The sequence below is a fragment of the Odontomachus brunneus genome, unplaced genomic scaffold, assembly GCF_010583005.1.
Source record: "Odontomachus brunneus isolate Ranch 3 - 2012 unplaced genomic scaffold, Obru_v1 Obru_scaffold_003, whole genome shotgun sequence".
In the NCBI taxonomy this organism is placed as follows: Eukaryota; Metazoa; Arthropoda; class Insecta; order Hymenoptera; family Formicidae; genus Odontomachus; species Odontomachus brunneus.
Genome location: NW_022639453.1, coordinates 438634 through 458707, shown reverse-complemented (window position 1 = coordinate 458707; position 20074 = coordinate 438634). Strand labels below are relative to the sequence as shown.

General features: G+C 39.4%; 4 protein-coding genes across 11 annotated transcripts; 2 read left to right on the top strand and 2 right to left on the bottom strand.

The window, feature by feature from the left end:
* The first annotated feature begins 40 nt into the window (after positions 1-40).
* LOC116844752 (immunoglobulin-binding protein 1b) lies at positions 41-2326 on the top strand. Of its 2 annotated transcripts, XM_032816747.1 has the most exons (5): positions 41-187; positions 270-469; positions 668-1009; positions 1082-1479; positions 1561-2326. In XM_032816747.1, exons 2-5 carry the CDS (start codon positions 323-325, stop codon positions 1778-1780), a joined length of 1107 nt encoding a protein of 368 aa, XP_032672638.1. In that variant the 5' UTR covers positions 41-187; positions 270-322; the 3' UTR covers positions 1781-2326. The 2 variants fall into 2 exon arrangements, with proteins under 2 accessions (XP_032672638.1, XP_032672628.1); XM_032816737.1 differs by lacking the exon at positions 41-187 and having other exon boundaries at positions 212-469.
* A 181-nt stretch (positions 2327-2507) lies between these two features.
* On the top strand, positions 2508-9530 carry LOC116844722 (rho GTPase-activating protein conundrum). Of its 6 annotated transcripts, none has more exons than XM_032816661.1 (10): positions 2508-4022; positions 4446-4571; positions 5579-5842; positions 6024-6265; positions 6349-6479; positions 6592-6782; positions 6872-7031; positions 7113-7611; positions 7696-7873; positions 7956-9530. In XM_032816661.1, the coding sequence occupies exons 3-10, from the start codon at positions 5701-5703 to the stop codon at positions 8330-8332; spliced, it is 1920 nt and encodes a 639-aa protein (XP_032672552.1). In that variant the 5' UTR covers positions 2508-4022; positions 4446-4571; positions 5579-5700; the 3' UTR covers positions 8333-9530. The 6 variants fall into 6 exon arrangements, with proteins under 6 accessions (XP_032672552.1, XP_032672543.1, XP_032672535.1 ...); XM_032816652.1 differs by lacking the exon at positions 2508-4022 and adding an exon at positions 4075-4353; XM_032816644.1 differs by lacking the exons at positions 2508-4022; positions 4446-4571 and adding an exon at positions 4619-4700.
* Positions 9274-15398, bottom strand: LOC116844669. The gene is made up of 17 exons (XM_032816532.1): positions 15140-15398; positions 14531-14584; positions 14411-14446; positions 14138-14326; positions 13808-14056; positions 13427-13624; positions 12888-13118; positions 12484-12684; positions 12173-12418; positions 11687-11869; positions 10926-11073; positions 10660-10868; positions 10388-10591; positions 10257-10280; positions 9988-10172; positions 9807-9894; positions 9274-9725 (listed from the first exon to the last, which is right to left on the bottom strand). Exons 1-17 carry the CDS (start codon positions 15201-15203, stop codon positions 9682-9684), a joined length of 2553 nt encoding a protein of 850 aa, XP_032672423.1. The 5' UTR covers positions 15204-15398; the 3' UTR covers positions 9274-9681.
* A 203-nt stretch (positions 15399-15601) lies between these two features.
* Positions 15602-19498, bottom strand: LOC116844754 (nuclear receptor subfamily 2 group E member 1-like). 2 transcript variants are annotated; one of them, XM_032816771.1, is made up of 6 exons: positions 19221-19498; positions 18891-19031; positions 18727-18819; positions 17340-17606; positions 16879-17187; positions 15602-15934 (listed from the first exon to the last, which is right to left on the bottom strand). In XM_032816771.1, exons 1-6 carry the CDS (start codon positions 19222-19224, stop codon positions 15702-15704), a joined length of 1047 nt encoding a protein of 348 aa, XP_032672662.1. In that variant the 5' UTR covers positions 19225-19498; the 3' UTR covers positions 15602-15701. The 2 variants fall into 2 exon arrangements, with proteins under 2 accessions (XP_032672662.1, XP_032672653.1); XM_032816762.1 differs by lacking the exon at positions 19221-19498 and having other exon boundaries at positions 18891-19047.
* Positions 19499-20074: the final 576 nt, after the last annotated feature.

Here is a 20074-nt window from a genome sequence, read left to right as displayed (position 1 = left end):
TCCTAGAAGAAAACGACTTTCGCGCGAGTGCAACGATATTGGTGAAATATGATGAATAAAAAACTTTAATTCAACGTTAGTTACTAACAATGATAATAATTATAAGAAAAAAAGCATGCGGAGACTTGCGCGCGGGCGACTAGGTTAGAATTTGCCGCTGTTCCCCCCACTCTCGTCACATAGTGAGGTTAGTTCGCCATCTTCCGAGTAGCGTCGCCAAAGTTGTTCCTCTTGTCCCAAGAGATTTGCATCTCCTGGATTTTTCACAGGAACACAACATTGACGTGTATCGTGCTTCGAGAGGTTACCAAACAACACAGTGATGTCGGAAAGAAGTTTGTCAAAGGGCCTGGGCCCGGAAAGAGAAGAGAAGGACCCTGCGACGCTGTCAGAGCTGTTCGATAACGCTTTCGAGTTATTTAACAGTATTAATAAAACACAGGAGCCTACAAACAGTCCAAAAGTACAGGTATTGGGAATTGAAAAAATCTTGTGTTTCTTCCGGCATCCCTTTAAACGTTTGTTTAATGTATTTCGTTTCTTTCTGCATGCCATTCTGCATGTCAGAAGAAGAGAAATACATTCAACTTTTACATGTTACAATCTTTTGTTGTGTGCTTGGATACTTAGATTCATATCTCATTGTTTTTGTTATTGTTTATCACAGTCTGACATAAGGCGGACAATGAGTATGTTTGAGGATGCAACGAGACTGGTCTCTATAGTGGATATGTTCAGTGACAATGAAAGTTTTGATGAAGTGTCTACGGAGAATGTCAAATACTTCTTGCTACCAGCTCTATTAGGCACACTTACTACTAAAATCTGTGGCAATGACGACAGGATGCACATTGTCAAAGTAGCAGAAATCTATTTTGTGGATTTTCTTAAAAGAGTTAAAGCTTACGGTCTCACGGATGTTGAAATACCAGAAATCAGTTCAACTGATGGAAAGGACGAAGCAGGAGACAATCAAAACAAATCAAACAAGGAAACTATCACAGAAATGGTGAGCTTCCTATTCTCACATTATTATTGAGAAAACATTTCATCATTTGGGTGACAATCTTGTTCATCTTAGGTATGTCGAAGAAATACAAAGTTGCAGAGATATAAAGAACAGAAGGATTTGGAGTCTCGGTTAGATATTCTAAAGAAGAATTTAGACAATCCAAACATTGATGATGAGACTAAGAGGGAATATTTTGTTACCCTTCTGAAGTTATATGTAATCCAAACAATTGAGGAATTGAGTTCTCTGTCTGCGGAGAAAACGATCTTAGAACATATGAAGAGAATGGGACGACCTCACAATTTGCCCTCACAGATGTCTCAAAAGCAAAAACCACCTACTCCAAAACTACAACCAATTATCATTACTCGTGATGAGCTGCAGAAGCAGGTTTATGGCGCTGGCTATCCGAGTTTACCAGTCTTAACAGTCCAAGAATTCTACGAACAAAGGGTCAAAGATGGAGAGTAAGTGCATATTGTTTATTGTATCATTTTGGACACTTCACTAATTCTAAGATCTCTATACATGTAATGTTTCTGTTTTAGCTGGCCTGATCCATCGCAGCGTAACCAAATAAACTCTCGATGCCTACAAGATATCGGGAGCAACGATAAAAGTTCAAACGAGCAAGAGGATATTGAAGCTGCTGAGAAGGAGGAGAAGATCGAGAGGGATGATTCTGACTTGCTCGCGCAAGCACGCGCCGTGGACGAGTACAAGGACACGCATCGTCGCGGCTGGGGTAATCGCGCCAACAGAAGTTAGACGCTTAAGAAGGACTTTTCTAAGATTCATGTGCGCGTTACGCCGCGTACTGTACCGATGATACCGTTTTCTACATTTTCATTTGTGAGGGACTCGAATGTTGCGCGGCACATTACGCTTCGCCGGATTTTACGCAAACTCGCAGGACCGTCTTAAGACATCCGGAATAGCGGTAGAGGAAGATGCTTTAATTTTTCAAACAAACGTGAAATACGTAAACGTGAATTTCACGAGCTGATCTATGGGCTTTTGTAACGAAAATAAACGAAAGATTGTACATTCGCGAAATCGCGAGGCGATTTCTCGCAGTCAGACTAATTCAGACTAATAATAGAATAATAAAAAGAAAAGTAAATATCTACCTCCACCCATCCTCGATGAGTAAGGCAGTCTTGCACGTCTTTTCCAGAGAGCTGTATCATATAATTGCGCATTACATCTGTAATAAGGTTTTGTTAAGTTTTAACGATGCGACGGGGAGACGGAGGATCGATCTTCTGTTCGGTGTTGAATACGCTATTGTTGCCCATTAAAGAGAAGAATAAAGTCACGAGTAATTTATTATGGAATCTAACGAGAAAATCCGCAGAAAGAAAATTCTTCGCGCTCACCGTCCCAGATTCCTCACGCGTTCGGAAAATGCGTCCCGCGTCTCACTCGTGAGCCTCGCCCGCTCGCATGTCTCAATTTCGATGCTAATGATTCATGATGTTGTAATATGCGCGTGAGCATCTGTGAATGGCTGTCCCGATATAGCGTGCTCCCACCGTAGAAGGCTATTGCGTATATCGGTAGTGATGAACTGGAAACGCATCGAATCGCCACGAGAATACAACGAAAGTCCAGAGATTTTCTAGGTATCTGTTATTAGTGCGTGGATGTATTTGAGAGTTTTCAGGCTCTTATCATTTTTTTTTAAGGCTTGCCTTAGAGGACCTTTCAATCTCGTAAGATACTCGAAGCGAATCTCCAAACATTGTTTGCACATCCATTCAATGAGGATTCGAGCACCCATCGCTACAGAGTACATGTGTGCCGCATAAGCACGTAACAGTCTGTCAGACACACGCACACCCACACGCACAGCACAATCTAAGCAGCTGTATGTGTGTGTGTGTGGATCGGTGCGATCAACAGTACCGTAAGCCAATGCCACGGGAATGCTCGACACGGTACGTTATCGTGCCGATAATTGCGAGTCTAATTTATACAATCGACGTCGACAGCAGTTCTTGCATCACGTAATAACCGCAGCTGTTGATTGTTTTGCGCTGACACAACTGACGTAGTCCGGTTCTTGCGCACACATTTAGTCGTACTCGACGATATTACGCGCTTTTTCAGCTCCTTTTATCGTGCTTACTGCGGCAGTTATTTTGCTCGATTCTAAAAATATAACGTTGCAGCACAAAATAAGGCGAGTGCGAAATAACGCCGGAATAACGACCGGTCAGCGTAAATATCGAATAACTTACATCCACGCGTCTGTGTAGTAATATCTCGAGTATCTCGTCGCGGCCGGGAGATGCTTAGGCAGTAAATCCTCGGCGAAAGTTTGACGGCGGGCATAGTTTCGCTATAAATTTGTCATCTTTGGACGTTAAAGCCTATGAAATAACGAATTCTCAACTGGTATAAACACCAGCTATCAGTATATAACATTAATGTTTCCATTTCTTACTCAACAATGTAAATGTGATATGACGCGAGTGTATGTAACAGTTACATTATCGAGTGGGAAATTATAACATTGATGTACTATTGCCGTTAATTGATATTTACTGGGCTTCGTTATATAGTTACCTACAAGGTAAACTTGCACGCGCGTGAATAGAGATCGAGACAAAGATTTTCCGTCGAGTTCGGGCTGCATACGACACGAGAACGAGAGATCATAATCGATCTGACGTCCTCTTTGTTGCAGACAACCTTAACTGGGAATCTAATTTACTAAAATCATTTCGATCTCGAAACCCTCGTTTTTCTTCTACCGCGAGAAACGTATTGTTCGTTCGATTTTGGTGAGTGGCGCCGAAAATCACAGCCATCTTCCTGGCGTTCATTATAGAAGATGGCGTCAACCCTGAAGTTGCCGCGGCACAGCAGGTGTCACTCCGGCAATAGATGGAAAAAGAAGAAAAAAGCCGCGACTGTATGTGCGCGCGCACAAACGAGCGAGTACACACACGTTCAGGACGGTGTAGCCGAGGCGTCGAGAATGCCCGTGCGTGTGCCCGCGCACGTAAGTAAGCGTGTATATGCGCGCAACAGGTTGCGGCCGCGTTTGAACGCGTCTTTTTTCTCGCGGTGTATTTGCGCTCTTGGATTAGCGGCGCGCGTATTCCACGAGCGAGTGCACGCACGCGTCGCGTTCACCCCCGCCGCCGTTGCCATCGCCGTTGCTGATCTCCGTCGCGATGCGCGTTCGCGCGCGGAATACATTAGGACTTCTCGGAAGCAGCTAGCCTCGAAAAGTCGCACTTGGCATTCTCAAGCGAGAGACTCTTCAGCGCGCGCAAGTTACTCCGCCGTGGATCAAAAAGCGGATCGCTCATTCGCGCGGTCCCTCTTCCGTTGGTATCCCCGTTTCTCAACCTTTTTCTCTCTCTCTCTCTCTCTCTCTCTCACTCTTTTTCTCTGTTTCAAATCTCCCTTTATCTCGCAGAGCGAAACTCGCTCCCGGAGCACGATGAGCAGCCGCCTGCTGCACACGTCATTGAGACCCACGCGAAGGAATCCTGTTCACGACGTGCGTACTCCATTCATGAAGAGGACGTCGCAGTGTCATAAGGTGCGTTCACTCGATAGCCGCTACAAATTAGGTTATGTGTCGAAACGTATACGCGGCGCAGTATGGATTGCCGTAAACGACAATATTTTTGCGTTTTGCCGCGTAAGGTGTGTTCGTTGCATATGCATGGTATGTGTATGCGTGTTGTGTGTGCGTGTAAGAGAAACTGCGTGGTTACGTGAGTGTGAGGTACATCACGATACGCGCGAGGCTAATTATTCAAGAGACAACGGGCGATGGTATGAATAAATTACTGACAGCTTCATTTATTGATCTTTTATGCCTGCCCATTGTTTACAACGTTTGTCATATACGAGTGTGTTGAAAATTGTGCTAGAGTGTGTGTTTGTGTGTATGCGCTAATGGAGGATGCGCGATTCGACTTTACTGAAGTTAGCTCAGTTTCCCTAAACTTTGTGAAACGGACCAGTAGTACGTTCGAATCGTAACGCGCAGAAAGAAATCTCCGCAAGTCAAGTAATTGTTTACGTTCTTTGACTGTCAATTGCATGTTCGATTGAACTCTCATTCGTGTGAGTTTATCTGAGTAGTATATCTTTAAAATCTGTAATCCTGATTGCAAATGACGTCGATACGTTATTCAAATCACATCATTTTATCGTGATCGTGTTTCAGCCATTTCTGTTTCATCTGCGTAGTACAAATTCTTGAAGATCGAATTTTATAAATAACGGACACACACTCTGTTCTTTAAAATTTGCCGCGCCCGTTGTTTGATCTTATATAGGAAAGTTATTGTGTAATTAGTAGTAACTATGTAGTGCGATTAGCTGTAGACAATTATCTTTCGTACACTACTTGTGGTGTTACTCATAATGAAGATAATCTTGTGCTTGTAACACCCACCCATGTTTAACTATGTGTGTCTCAATAATCGTCATGTTATCTGTCTGAATCATCATGATTAGGCTAAGAAAGACATAAATAAGGTATAAGTAGGTATAAGTAGAACAGAGCTTTTGATATGATTCATGCAATCTGTCCAGATATCAAAGTAGTGGCTACGCACATATCCAGGAGCAACAGAATTCTTGAATGCTTTCAATGGCTCTTTAGTTGTCAAATATATACACAGTACCAAAGATACGAGAATAAAGGAAACGGAAACATGGATAGAGGACACAGTGCTACCTACGCGAGAGATGATAACCACCTACTCGAATACTGGGAGGAATATCAAAAGATGATAGAGGAAACAAAAATGTTGGACGATTATTTGGATGAAGAGTGCAGTCCACGATGTTATGATGGTTATTATTAATATATATTATTATTATTGAATTATGTTTATATACACAAACAAACATGCAACTTTCTAATAATTCCAGTCCTATCCTAATCCTTAATGAACAATGTTAATCTAACATTATTAGAATTTATAAAAAAGTGTTTATTAGACTTTTTCTATAAATCTCATATATTGCTTTACAGAGGGAGAAGAAGAAGCTGAATGGTTACGTGCAGCAGGTTTAGAGCAATTAACGGAGGCATGGAAAGCAGGTAGAGAGGTACAACCAGAAGAATTAGGAGCAGCCTTGCGTCCTCTGTCGCGAGCCCAGGCAGAAGCTGTGAAACGTCGTGTGAAGTCACTTAACCACACGGTTAAGCAACGTTTCAATCAACGTCAGCGTGTTCGTAAACCAGACATTCGAGACGTCTTTAAAGATGTAGAGGTACGTTACAAATTGATAACGTTAGATAACTAAATTATACTCACAACTCTATAATTAATAAATTTTATCTTTTATTTATTTAGGTGTCCAGCACAGGTACACGATCACGTAGCGCTACGCCTGATTCATTAGACTCAGTTCCAGGTGCTACACCAGAAAACGCATCACCTCCTTCACCTCCAACAGTCACCGTGATCGATCATCCTCATCAAAGGTAAATTTATTAAAATAATTATTCTTAATTTATAAAGTTTATTATAATGTACATATGTACATATATTTAGTGTCTCACTCTTGTGATATAGATTATTTTTAATCTCTTATAGCGGTGTCCCAAGTTTCGTATCCATATTTCATCGTACGTCGAATGAGGGGAAAACGATAGTTCGTAGAACACCAAGTGCGCCGCAAACGGTTCTTAATTCTGTGCCAACGTCTGCTCCAGCACCTGTACCTGTACAAGAAATTTTTAGGAGGACTGGTAATTGGTCAAGAGGAGATGTCGCAAATGATTCAGGTATTATCGTCCTTGTCTAGTTTGATACAGCAATAGAAACAAAATCAAAATTTCTATTTTGATATTTAAAATATTACTTATTATTGCAGAAGGGATTCAGCTTACTGGTTACCATAGATTGGGAACGATACATGTTTCCAGGCAGATTCAAAGACACAATAACGGCGGTCTTGGCGATGTAGAAAACACGACGCATTTGGACACGGAATCGGTTAAAAAACTGTCTGTACCAAAGGAATCGACTCTCCGGTAAGTTTAGGATAATCATATATGCGTTTAATCGTGTTTTTAGGATTTTTCTTGCAATAGCCGTTTGATATAATATTTTAGACGAAATTCAGGAAGTCATGCGACGGTGACTCGAAGTCATAGCAGTTTATATGGCTTGACTAGGCCAGCGGATGAGAATCTCATAACTCATCCGTTGAGTCGCACTTCGTCGCACGGCCATCTCAGTTTTGAGCAGATGTGCAGGACCAATGAAGTTAAGTCTTATGACAATCTCGTAACTGACGATGATTACGCTCGACAAGAAGTAGAACTGCTGTCGCAACGGGATCTCACGAGATTGCAACCTCTTCTGTGGCTCGAATTGACGGCTATTTTTGATAAATATAATATACCACTTACGAGAAGAAAGCCCAATAAACGACGGAGAAAAGCTGGAAATCTGTTCGGCGTCTCTTTGTCGACACTATTACTCAGGGACAGTCAATTGACTAGCGAGGAAAATAACATACCATTAGTGTTCCAAAAAATACTTAATGAATTGACGAAACGTGGAGTAAAAGAGGAGGGCATTCTTCGTGTTGGCGGCCATAAACAGAAAGTAAGTATATTTAACAGAAATATAACAATAATGGTGAATAATTAGAAATATATAAATGCATGTTTATATGTTTATTTATTATAGGTAGAAATGATCTGTACGGAATTAGAGACAGATTTCTACTGTAAACCAAAAGAGATGGATAAACTATTTAAACGAACTCCATGTCATGATTTATCAGCCATCTTAAAGAGATTGTTGCGGGACTTGCCACAACCTCTCCTCACAGTTGAGCTGATCGATGCCTTCTATCAGAGTCACGGTTAGTAAGGCTACTACTTATGTAACATATGTATATTTGTATGCAGAGTAATAATTAATTGAACAAATAATTACATATGCAGGTGTAAAGAGTCCCCACGACTTGGTGTACTCCCTCAATTTGCTGGTGTTATTGCTGCCTGTCGAACATCGATGCACCTTAGAGGCGTTGTTAAATTTCTTGAAGCTGGTCATCGAGAATCAGGTGTGGAACAAGATGTCAATACACAACGTGGCTATGATAGTAGCACCATCGCTGTTTCCACCTCGGTACGTTCATCCTCGAGACCGTGCCGATTTGACCGCTCAAGTCAACATGGCTGCTATATGCTGTCAAGTAACGGAAGCTCTGCTCAACAATGTCGACAAGTTATGGTATGTACCGACAGAACTTATAAATCAATTGCGCCGGCAATCCGAGGTAGAGAGATATCGTAAATACAAGAAAAAGTATTATTGATTACAGTTAGATGACTTAAACAAAAATTAGTCGTATACATGTAATTTTACATACATAACTCTAGATAACAATGGTGCCTGCCTGCATATCATGAGATCTGCAGCACTTCGTTTTGTAGACTATAAGATATTCAGATTAATTAATGTTATTTAAGCGATTCTGAGTGGTCATCTAGAGTCAATTATAATACTATATCTTTCACCTCATCTTTAATATGCTTATAATCGTGTTATCACATATATTTACTGCAGGTTTGCACGTTTTGTATGTGCAAGTGAGTTAACAATTTATTTGTCTCGAGGTGCAATAATTTAGTAAAATAGATTTTCCACATTGCCTCATATACACATTACACGAAATACATATAGTTTTTATACAAAAACAATTTTCCATATAATACAAAGAGCAATTTATTTCTCTTAGAGTTTTACGCGATGACAAATATTAATCTATATATTACGATTGCACTATAAAGTAGCAATTCGTACAAAATAATTCGAAGTGATATATTTTTCGATTGGGTGCTATAGTATCTTTCTCAGTTTATTTTTTAATTAATAATATTTATTTACGATTGTGTATTATACACAATATGCTGTATAAGTAAGATATGTTATTGTTAATATCATACTTTGCATAATCATGCATAATACGAGTGGCATTTCAGATATTATTATAGCAGTTTGCTTTTAAGTTTTATAATTTATTATATGATTTTGTTAATAACAATTTATAGAAATTCATCAGGATGGATGATTATAATTTCATTGATCGTTATTTCTGTGTTTGCCAGGTCTCTCTTTTTCATCTAATTAACTTATAGAAAAGTTTAACACATAGCATAGAGAGTCAGGAATATCTCGGTTTAGTTGTGACCATTATGGAGTCATTTAAATTTTGTTGTATAATTTTGTTATAATTATTGAAGATTCTGGTCGTTATTCGTTTATGTGGTCTTTATTTTTCATTACATAATTATGTAAAACAAATGTCTTCTTATAAAATTAAGTAGAACAGAATTTCATTAGGCTGACGTTCATCTAACATCTCCAATGGTATACGTGTTTATTATTGATATATCGTTTCCACAGGATCAGCATGTCGTCTTATCGTTCATCATAGGCCATATTATTTTAAGACTTTGTATATATAATTTCATAAGTTGTTATTTACGTTAATAAAGTGCCAAAGAAAATGATGATTTTGGGTGAATGTCTCCTGTGCGTTGTGTCGTTCGTGAGGCGTATAGAAAATAGATGGAATAGCGTGCAATAGTATATATATATTCGTGTGTCACTAGGATGGATGCCGCAACTTCTGCAGGAACTATCAAATTGTTCTACATTATTTTACAAATTTTCAGGTTCTTCTTCGAACGTGCCATCTGATAAATCTGTAAAACAAAATATTAAAATACAAGAAAATATTTTCCTCAAAGAATGCTACTTTATGCGTAAGGCAAGAAAAAACTTACATTCATTAACCGTATCTTCCCACAGTGATTGTTCCTTCGACTCCAGATCTTGATCCTTCTTCATTGTATTCCCATCTTGCGGTATTTTCTGCGAAATTTGGAAAGTAAGGAGCAGTAATTAGATTAATTTCTATTTGATATTTGATTTTTCTTTTAGCATAGATGATACAGAGAGTAGTACTTGTTCTTGTAAATTTGTGTCATCTTGATATTGATCAGTTTCAGTAAAACTACTTGGTGTGGTCGAAGTATCGTGAATGGTAGATTGCATTGTAATATTTTCTGTATTATTAGGTCCATGAAGAGTTAAGTTTGTGTTTACTTCAGTTGGGTGTACGTTGATAATAGTAGTTTGTTTCGTTGGACCTAAAATTTCAGATTATCCAAGTCACACAGAACGTCATATACTTTGACACCTTTGGATTAATGTTAGATATTGTAACTTCTTACATTTTAGTGTCTTTTTCTTGAAACCTGCAACAAAGTGAATTATTACTTTGTCCCGGCAATTTAATTAAGTTGGGAACGATTGTTCTATATAATATTTTTCAGAGCTAGGTAAGTTGTATACTTTTACTTACTGTATAGTTCTCTAATGATCGTGTCGAATTCAGTTGTATCGAATAGGTAAAGATTTTTACGACGATCGAAACCGATAGAAGCTAAGGCTAATAGAATCTCCCAGTTGTCTTCCGAGCCGATCGCAACAATCCTATTATTGATAGTTTTCATGCGAGCTAGAATTTCCAGGTAGCGAGGTATGTGGTTCGTGTCGACGACAGTAACTATCGAAGGAAAATTCGAAAAAATTGTGTCGAGCTAATGCTGCTTCGTTATAATTTCATTTACGTACATATCACAACTTTCTTTCCTTTGTGCGCGGATAGATGCTGCTGTAAGATATTGGAATGCGTTTCTTGGCGACCGTCTGTCGCGTTCAGTTTCGTCGCGAGATACTTAATCGCATGTAGCACGGCGCAAGTGTCAGTTTGATTGAACGGCAATTGAGCCGGCGGATTCGTCGCCATGCAATACATTCCCATTTTGAGATTATAATTTACCCTGAAATATTAGCGAAAAGACAAAGCTGACTTCGATGGTCAATGAAATGCTACTCACGGAAAGATATTGAGAATTCGTTCGATAAAACGCAACGACAGCGATCGCATTCTTTTGTTCGCGTGATCCAGAATGAAGTAATAGCCCGCGCTGCTTTGTAGATCGTGATCCAAGGATCTCACTATTCGTCTCGTATAATCCCTCGACGCTGCAAAGTATTTTTTAGTAAAACTTGCTCGAAATATTTCTTTTCATTGAACTTGTATGGAATATGTGATGATGTGATTATACATATTATAAACCTGTGATCATTTATATAAATTGCTCGTCTATATTTAAGATCTTAAGGCTCCTGGTCCCTCGCATTGTCTATCTCTTTTTAATGACGTCAGAAGCGAGAAAATGCATGAAAAATTCTTGCGAAATACGTTGAAATAAAAAGATATATCCATAAAGTAACACTTGTAATCGATTAAATAAATTTGTAAGATATTCCGTACACTCCTCTTTTGCTCTAACAATCAATAATTTATTGTAAATTAACCTGAATAGAAATAGGCGAAGAAATTGGTTAAGAAGATGAATTGTATATCACATTAATTTACGACAAATTATTGATTGTTAGAGCAAAAGGGGAGTGCACGGAATATCTTACACATTTGTTTAATTGATTGTGTTATTTTATGGATATATATTTTTATTTCCATATATTTCGTAAGAATTTTTAGCATGTATTTTCTCGCTTCTGACATTATTAAAAAGAAATAGACAATGCGAGAGGCCAGGAGTCTTAAGTTATTATTTTATTTATTAGTGATTACCGAGGCAAAGTGGCACCTCAAGCCAATTTTTCACGGTGTTCCACCCGTCCTGATGCGTACACGATATATTTTTCACACCCAGCACTATAAATCCTTTGTCGCAATGCAATTTGCATTGTTTGCCGTCACGCGTATGCTCGCACATCCAATTGCCGTTGCTCACGAATGGCGTTATATCACACGCTAAAACGTGATAAATTTTATTATGTGTGATCGCGTGTTCTCGTAGAAAAAAGTTACTCTCTCTTTCTCTCTCTTTCTTTCATCTTAGGTCTGTATTAATAGTCATTACTTGAAATTTGTTTCAAATGAGATTTTCAGATTTGAATTAGAGTTAAGTGTAAGTTTTGAATCGATTACATCATATGATTTAACTGAAAAACTTAGATCTATCTTTGAATATAAATTTAAGCATTTCACGTGGCAAACTTCAAGTGACGATTATCAATAGAATCTATTTATCGATAGGATCTTAGTCTTTCGTACTTATTTTGCAAACAAACGGCTGCCTGCTGTTGCAGTCGAGGCCGTACAAATGCGGCTTCACATGATCACTACGATCCAGATTTAGGCAGATCGACACTCCAGTATAATAATCGAGTTGCTCGTTTATGTTTACCCACGGTGGGAATCCAGATGAGTCCTTATTCTCCGAGATCCTTCTGCCGCTTTGCGTCCATCGCCACTCGTTCGGCTTGATCAGGTGTCCTCCGATCCACACGTGAGTTATATCTGCATTTGCAAAATACTTCTCTTTAAGATTGAAAGTCGGAATTCATTATCTCGATCGTATATACCTTTGGGATGATCGCCCATTGCCTCGACTATCAAATTGGTCACGTTTATGTCGTTCATATAAGCTAGCACGCTACCCTGCTCGTTACAGAACGCCCTGCTCTCGTTCCAGCTCTTCTCCATCGGATAAATGACGTAGATGCTGTCATTGTGCGTGAATTTTATCGGCTCATTCAGCCAGTTGCTGATCTGGTCTTCCGGATCTGATGTAAAAGTCAAGCCGTAAATAACGCGATTATCTTTCGAGGATAATAAAGCGAGAAAGGCGTAGGACCTTCCTCGTTTTATTATTCTAAGGACCGTGCGAATAAATTCGCGAGTAGCAAGCAGATAACCACGGATATCGACTAGCTATCGTATTCGTGTCGCATTTCTTCCTAGCAATTATCGACGGTAGTAAACGCACATTCCTCGCATACGAAGTCCCGTTTGCGGTCGCATTTCGTCTCGACGAAGCTTGGCATGTTGTCTATGTGTCGGTCAAGGAGCAGGCAACCGTCGTTCCTCTCGGACCTGCCGAATCTCCACGGTGGGTAGCCACTCTTCCTGTCCGTGATCGGGCTCAGGCTCGCGCCCGTGGGCATCCACATCCACTGTCCGTAAGAGTAATACGCTCCGATCCAGACAGTCTCAAAATCTTGCGAAAAATGTGAGTTTTTGCTATGCATTTATTAGCGTGACCGATCAGTCGCAAATTCTACAATCTTCCCTGAGGAAAGATGGTCCGGATTGTGTGTAGCCACGTATCTTTATTTCATCTTTATTTCGAAGTGTGATTTGTGTTTACGAGTAACAGTTAACGCTTTTATTGTCACACGTATGAATTTACGGAGAAGTGATGACGACGACTCTTTCATAGGCGCCACGGACATCACGCTGCCCGTAGCCGCAGTTATAGCTTCGATGGTGAATTCAACGATCAAATCATTAATCGCGCATTCTTACCGGGTCGAGTCCTCGTCATGCTGTTGGCGAGAATTTCTATAACGTTGGAGTTCTCCATGATCGCCAATCTGGCACCCAACAAACGACAGTGTATCGCGGCTTCTTCCCAGGTAACCCTGGCGTGGTACAGAGTATACGTGCGTTGCTGAATCCGCAACCACTTGGACGGCACAGGTTTCCCGACGTCCTCTTCGAATTCTGCCAAAACGGCACAAAATTACTAAAGGACATCTAAAAGAAATAGGATGTCTTAGATGTTTTTAAGAGATCTTTTAGTAAATCGTGCTGCCTGGGGGCGCCAATAACAATTTCAATTATTCTCGTATTTGATTGTTTGAGGTGGGAAACACGATAACGTAGACATCAGGCAAATCTCGTTACTTCTTTCGCAAATAAATGGCCGCTGCAATCGACAGTCGAGGTCGATGAAGTTGGGGTGAGAATGAACACGACGATCGATCGCCAGGCATTCCTTCATTGGTCGCAACGGTCTCCTGGTCCACGGGGGGTAATCTTCTGTGTTCGGCTCCACGGGTATCTCGGTGTTCCTCCAAGACTCAACGCGATCGTGTATCCACGACCACGTGCTTCCCAAACGTCGGCCTCCGAGCCACGAGTCTTCTTCTATCTCTGATTTCGGTACATTCAAATGTCACTTTTCATGTCCCAGATACACAATAGAATGATGATAGTCACGTTGTGACGAATTACCTATGTTGGAATCCGCGATCGCTTGCGCAACGCTCGTGGCCTTCTCCATGGTGTCTAGGATGGCGAGCCTCGCGTTGTAATTGCTGCACAACACTCGCGCTTCATCCCACGTCAATTTCTGAGAGAAAAAGAAGTATTGTGTTCCGTTCAAGTTGTAATACTCGACCACCGGTTGAGGCTCGCTTTTACCTTCGGAACAATTGTTAAATTAGAAAGACAATTTGTGTAGTAGTTGGCGGAATTATTTTTTCTTATTTTTATCATGATACGCACAATGTTTCTCGAGTATCGCCGCGTTCCAGCCAGTTTCTGTAGCAGTGTGTAAGATATCATTATCTCTCGAAGTAAGGAAGAGGGAGAGATTTTACATTATATTCTTTTTTATATTCTTACCTGTTCTGTATATTTGATATTGCTGTTTAGACTGCATCTCCATCGCGGAGGTAACTAAAATAAGGAATTTTTACGGAGAAAAATAATTTGCTGGCCCAGCAAATTTTCTGCTGGTCTAGCAAAATCTTTTCGTTATTATATGGATAGCAAAAAGACTTGCTGAGAGTGTTAATTACTATTTGTTGGATTACTTTGCTGAATCTACAAATTATTTTGCTATAAGAACCATGATGGATTTATGTAAGCAGTTGCAGTTTTGCTCCGATAGCAAATAAATTTGGTAAGGATACATTATTATGCTTTAATAGCATAATAGCATTATGCTTTAATAGCATTATTATGCTTTAATAGCTTTATTATTTTGCTTTAATAGCAAATTAACGTGATTCTTAAGACAAATACATTCAACAAATTTTTTCTATCCTTGCAACGAAACTACTGTTCTGATAACGAATAATTTGTAAAATTAGTTATGTCAACTAAATTTTTTTACTATCACTACGAATATGCAGTAACAACGATGATTTTGCTAAAAGAGCAAAATTATTTTTCTCCGTGTTGGATTATTATTTCGGTATTTTGTTACTATAATTTCGCAACGATACTCACTCAGGTTCAGTATTACAGCGGCGAACATATAAATCAAAGCGCGTATCGGCCAATTTCCTGACATTGTCACGAACCTCTTTTAGTTGCACAGGAACGATTTATTGTGGGGGTGTTGGTTTACATATATATTTAAATTAATACACATATACGTATATACTCAAATTAATACACACAGAGTCCTTAATTTTTCTTCTTAATCCACGCAACACACTTAGCTATCCTTCGCATTTGCATTCCAGAACCGGTATGCCGTGTAAAATTTTACGTCGAGTGCGTCCACTGAGCGTTAGTTTACAAAGCAGCGTGATTCATAGCGATTTCAAGCGTGATATATGCCCTCGATCGCTGCGAAATCGATTGACGTGCGTGCACAACGTAACGTTAAAATTCAATGATCGTTATACAAGTGAGAAGGCATTTTTGCCGTGATGTTTTCACATGTACATCCTATGTCGAAATTTTCTACTCGAAAATCATGTCTGATATAACGTGCGTCGAATCACAATTACGAAAAACGTATAATATGCGATAATGTTATAATTTTTGACGTTTTGCTAAAAACTCATCGCACAGACGCGATGACTCTCTCCATGTCTGCATCGTCGATAATTGGCGCGAACAGTTCTCCAGCCAATTCTCGAGGACAGCACCCGGTGAGTATGGGTAGGACAAATAGAATCCTGATCAATTTGTTGTTATTATCGTCTCGATGCTGATGATGCCGAATCAGAGCCTCCACGGCGTTGTCTCTTGCTCGCGACATTATACGAAAGCCATCCGCGGTATTAGCGATTTCTGCAATTTATAATACGTATATATACATAAAAGCACCTATGGTAATGCTTGGACAAAACCAAAACAATATAAGAATGTCCAGAGTTAGGTACCAGTGTTATTAGAGTATCCAGAGATTGGTATTTTTATTTAAGGTAAAAGTACTAATGTCCGGACACGCACTTAATTCTAGATATTGTTATTTTCGTTTTTAAATACGAATATTTTTAAAGTGTCAACATAAAAAATATATATACATACACTGTTAGAAAAATTCTTAAAAATAATAGCATTTCTGTAAGTAAATTTAAGAATTTGATATTAAAATTAATAAGTGAAGATTTTCATAACATTATTTATGTTATTTTCATAACATTAGGATTATTAGTTATAAATTAGTTATAATATTTCATATTTCTTATGAAATCTAATATTTTTTCTTATATTCCATGTTTTCTTATTAAATTCCACATTAAATTGTGAAACATTATAACACGTTATGATGTGTTAGAATAATTTTTCTAATATATCATAAATACTGTTTCAGTCACACTGCCTGAAAGATTCAGTTTGCAAAGCATTATGGCCTTTATCGAGATTTCGACGGAGCTTTCCAGAAGTCTCTTCATTGGTTCTCCTTTATGCTATCGCAACTACGTGTTATTAAAAATATAATATTAATTTTACTATTACTTTTTATAACATAGTTATGTAAAAAAACTTCACGTCCCAGTTATTAAATTTAATACTAATTAAGTTTTCTAATAGTGTATATTAAATACGTATATATATTCTATGTTGGTTTAAATATTCATTTTTAAAGACTAAAACAATAAGAATGTCCGGGATTAGGTATGCGTCTGGGGATTGATACTTTTACCTTAATCAATTCTTTTTCTTGTCTTGTTTCATTTTCATTAGAGTCTTCTTAATTATCTATTTGCTTCATGTAGCCTTTTATTTACCGGGTCGACATAGCACGAACGTGTCCAGAATGCACAGTTCGACATCGTCGAGCTGCAGTTTAGCAATGGCGATGCGCGCCGCGGTTAGATAACCCGACGCACTGTCGTTAGTTATCGCACTTTGCCCACGTATGTTCATTATATCGACCGGCCACGTGGCCGCACGCAAAATGAAAAGGGCCGACCAGCCGCGACGTAGAATTTTATTTTGCTCCTCCACGTTCAGCACCGAGAAGTCTCGATGTCGACGAGCACCCTGAACGGCAGCCAGGAATATCTGCGCGGAAATCTCGTACTGTATAGCCGTGCCTGATATGCAACACAAATAAATATTTCATTTATTCGTTTTATTTAGTCCTGGAAAATAGACGTTGCAACTGTCACGATGCATTATCGCGAACGCGGTGTAATTTTTTCGCCGCGAGAATTGATAACTGAAATATTCAATGAGTGAAAATTACCAGGCGATATAATCTTCATAGTTGGTTGTATCTGGCGCGACAAGACAGGGAAGATGATCTCCTCCCTATTGTCGGACGTGTGTATCGTCTTCATCAGTAGAGTATTGTTCAACGTGGTGCTCTTGAATGGCAAATATACCTCGGAACTATTAAAACGAGCACAGAGAGTCGCCGTAGAGTTAACTTGAGGCTTCCAGACCACGTTAGAATTGTGCGGCCTCGATAGCGTGTTACTTCGAATTCGCGGTCCTCTCTCTTCCTGTACAGCTATAAAAATATTTCCAAAGAATTTCAAAATCTTTTTGCCTTAAAAAATTTGATATCCCGTAAAATATAGAGACCCGAAGAGTGTTCTTTCCCGTAAAATATAGAGACCCAAAGGTTTACGTTAACAATTCGCGTCACCACGTGTTTCGGTCTATCTTTACAGAATAGGGATTTATTTATATTCGCGTCTTCGTTAAAATCGATATGAGAACGCGTAACGACGACGTGGTCAAACAACTCCACAGAGGGGTAGCTTTAATTCTCCGATCAGAGGGTAAGCTTTGTGTATTCAAGAGCTCACCACTCGAAGTGACACTCGATGTCGTTTCACGTGACACGTTGTGGCAATAGCTATCGTTAAATTATTTACAAGATTATCTACACGAAAGATGTGATTGTGGCGGCTTATGTGATCGTTATTTCCAACTGTTTTAGAATTTCCACTATATTTATATGTAATTTTTATATAAATATTACGTGTGGCTACGCACATAAATTTACTTGATATTACATTTAAACAATTTTTATTTTTATCAAATTTGTTTTTGACTAAATATGATTTGTTATTTGATTTGATTATATATTAATTATGAAGTGTGTGTGTTATATGTGATTGTGCAGAGTAAGTTTTACGGATTTTGTCTTTGCAACGGATAAAATATTCTCGTGTTAGAAAATATGTTAAATATTAGGGCTTGACGTCAATTATTCACGTCAATTAGTTATGACTGTTGTCAATTAAGTTCTCCCGGTAGCGTTAGAGACACGTGCCTAGCACACGTCATTGTTTGTATCTCATTGAGTTACTACTAGCTAGACTCTGCTATGTTTACGATGATTCTGCGTGTTTGGTGAGATACTGTCGCGATGTCTTCGCATTGAATTAATAGGATATTTTACTCTACAACCGTGTGATAACAACCGGCGATTAAATCTCTCGGTGAGAAGTTAGAATTCGCGCAAATCACGATTTATAATTATGAAAACTTTCAGGAATAGAAAAAGTTTTGTTATTTCGAGTAGGGCGTGAACATAACGCAGTAATTCAAAAATAAAAAAATTTCTTTCGTTATAGCTTATAATAATTAATTCGGTCAAAAGGCGGGAAATTCTCGCTTACCTGCTGTATTCATGCCGACGGAGAAACATTTCTTTAAACGACAGTGCGGACAGAAATTTCGCGTGGCTTTTGCAACGGTGCAAGAGCCCGTAGCTGAAAGACGACAGGCCACAATTACGATATTTCCACGTGTTATATCTTATCCCGATAAAAGGTGTACCCACCTATACAGGTGAACAGAGCACCCCGGCGCACAGATCGCTTGAAGAAGCACGAGCAGCCGTCGCAGCAATAAACACCATAATGTTTCCCGTACGATCGGTCGCCACATACTTTGCAGGAGACCGGTGTAGGCAAAGTTCTCCCTGTCGCGAGAAACATTACTGCTCGTCAGTTCAAAACGCGAGCTACACTTGATATCTATTTTATGAATTTTACGAGTCGCGAATCTTAACACAAGGTAACCATTCGTATTGTATGCATTTACTAGTACGCCATTGAGAGTTGCTACAACTCGGTCGTTATCGGGAAGGTGAAAAAAGATGTTTATTTACCCATGTTTTTGTCTACTCTACTTCGCAATTTCGAGATTATCGCGCGTAGTTCAGACGTGACCTCCGTGAAAGACAGAGCGCGTGGCGTTGTTTTGTCGTTGATAACTCGAATGTTCCAAGTGATTGTGTCCGATCGCGTTCGCGAGTAGAAACGAACTCTACCACGACGTGAGACGTAGCCCTTAGCCAGGGAGGTTCACGTCAATGGTGGTGGAGAGAGAAACAGGGTGGTGAATCGGATTTGCCCGACCTGTCACTCCGAACGTCAGAACGCGGAAAGATAATATTTGCGCCGGCCTGGTCGAGTGTGACACCGTTCTTCGATCGTGAAATTATTCCAGGATAGATAGTCAAAAGAGACGGTACGTGTCGCCAAGTCTACGACGATGGAAATGGTCGAGACTGGCGCGCTTTTAATTAGCGTTAAACGCAATTGTTCGAAACTCATTCGTGAAAGCGAAAAAGAAGCAATGCGCTCGCCAATTTAATACCTCTGCCTGCAATAACGTAGGATTACCATATTTTTTTATTGAAAAAGGTCTTAGTTTCTTTCTTTTTTTTACAATATCTCATTGGCGCTCTGTGGATGTACAAAAATACGCTAAATGTTCACGGTGCTGCTCTCGCGTATATTCGTGATCTGAATTCCAATCAATGAGAAGGTGATTTCAGCTTCTTTTTTATTGATCAGTGATACAATCAGGCGTCAGGAGCGCGTCCGACTTTACACAAACAATATCAAATAGGTTTTCGTCATCGCACAAGGTATTACATACTTATCCTCGTCACTTTTGAACATGCGCAAATAAACCTCTTTCTCTCTCTCTCTCTCTCTCTCTCTCTCTCTCTCTCTC

Bases quoted from the DNA above. Each gene is read 5' to 3' on its own strand.
- LOC116844752 (XM_032816747.1), top strand. From the start codon at position 323: ATGTCGGAAAGAAGTTTGTCAAAGGGCCTGGGCCCGGAAAGAGAAGAG. The intron at 1,010-1,081 runs GTGAGCTTCCTA...TGTTCATCTTAG, and splicing joins AGGAAACTATCACAGAAATG to GTATGTCGAAGAAATACAAA. The intron at 1,480-1,560 runs GTAAGTGCATAT...TTTCTGTTTTAG, and splicing joins CAAAGGGTCAAAGATGGAGA to CTGGCCTGATCCATCGCAGC.
- LOC116844722 (XM_032816644.1), top strand. From the start codon at position 4,634: ATGGATTGCCGTAAACGACAATATTTTTGCGTTTTGCCGCGTAAGGTG. The intron at 6,480-6,591 runs GTAAATTTATTA...AATCTCTTATAG, and splicing joins ATCGATCATCCTCATCAAAG to CGGTGTCCCAAGTTTCGTAT. The intron at 6,783-6,871 runs GTATTATCGTCC...TTATTATTGCAG, and splicing joins AGATGTCGCAAATGATTCAG to AAGGGATTCAGCTTACTGGT.
- LOC116844669 (XM_032816532.1), bottom strand. From the start codon at position 15,203: ATGTCAGGAAATTGGCCGATACGCGCTTTGATTTATATGTTCGCCGCT. The intron at 14,585-15,139 runs GTGAGTATCGTT...TCCTTATTTTAG, and splicing joins CGCTGTAATACTGAACCTGA to TTACCTCCGCGATGGAGATG. The intron at 14,447-14,530 runs GTAAGAATATAA...ACACTGCTACAG, and splicing joins ATATCAAATATACAGAACAG to AAACTGGCTGGAACGCGGCG.
- LOC116844754 (XM_032816762.1), bottom strand. From the start codon at position 19,047: ATGTTTCTCGCGACAGGGAGAACTTTGCCTACACCGGTCTCCTGCAAA. The intron at 17,607-18,726 runs GTAAGCGAGAAT...ATATTTTTATAG, and splicing joins CGTCGGCATGAATACAGCAG to CTGTACAGGAAGAGAGAGGA. The intron at 15,935-16,878 runs GTAAATAAAAGG...TATAAATTGCAG, and splicing joins GTTCGTGCTATGTCGACCCG to AAATCGCTAATACCGCGGAT.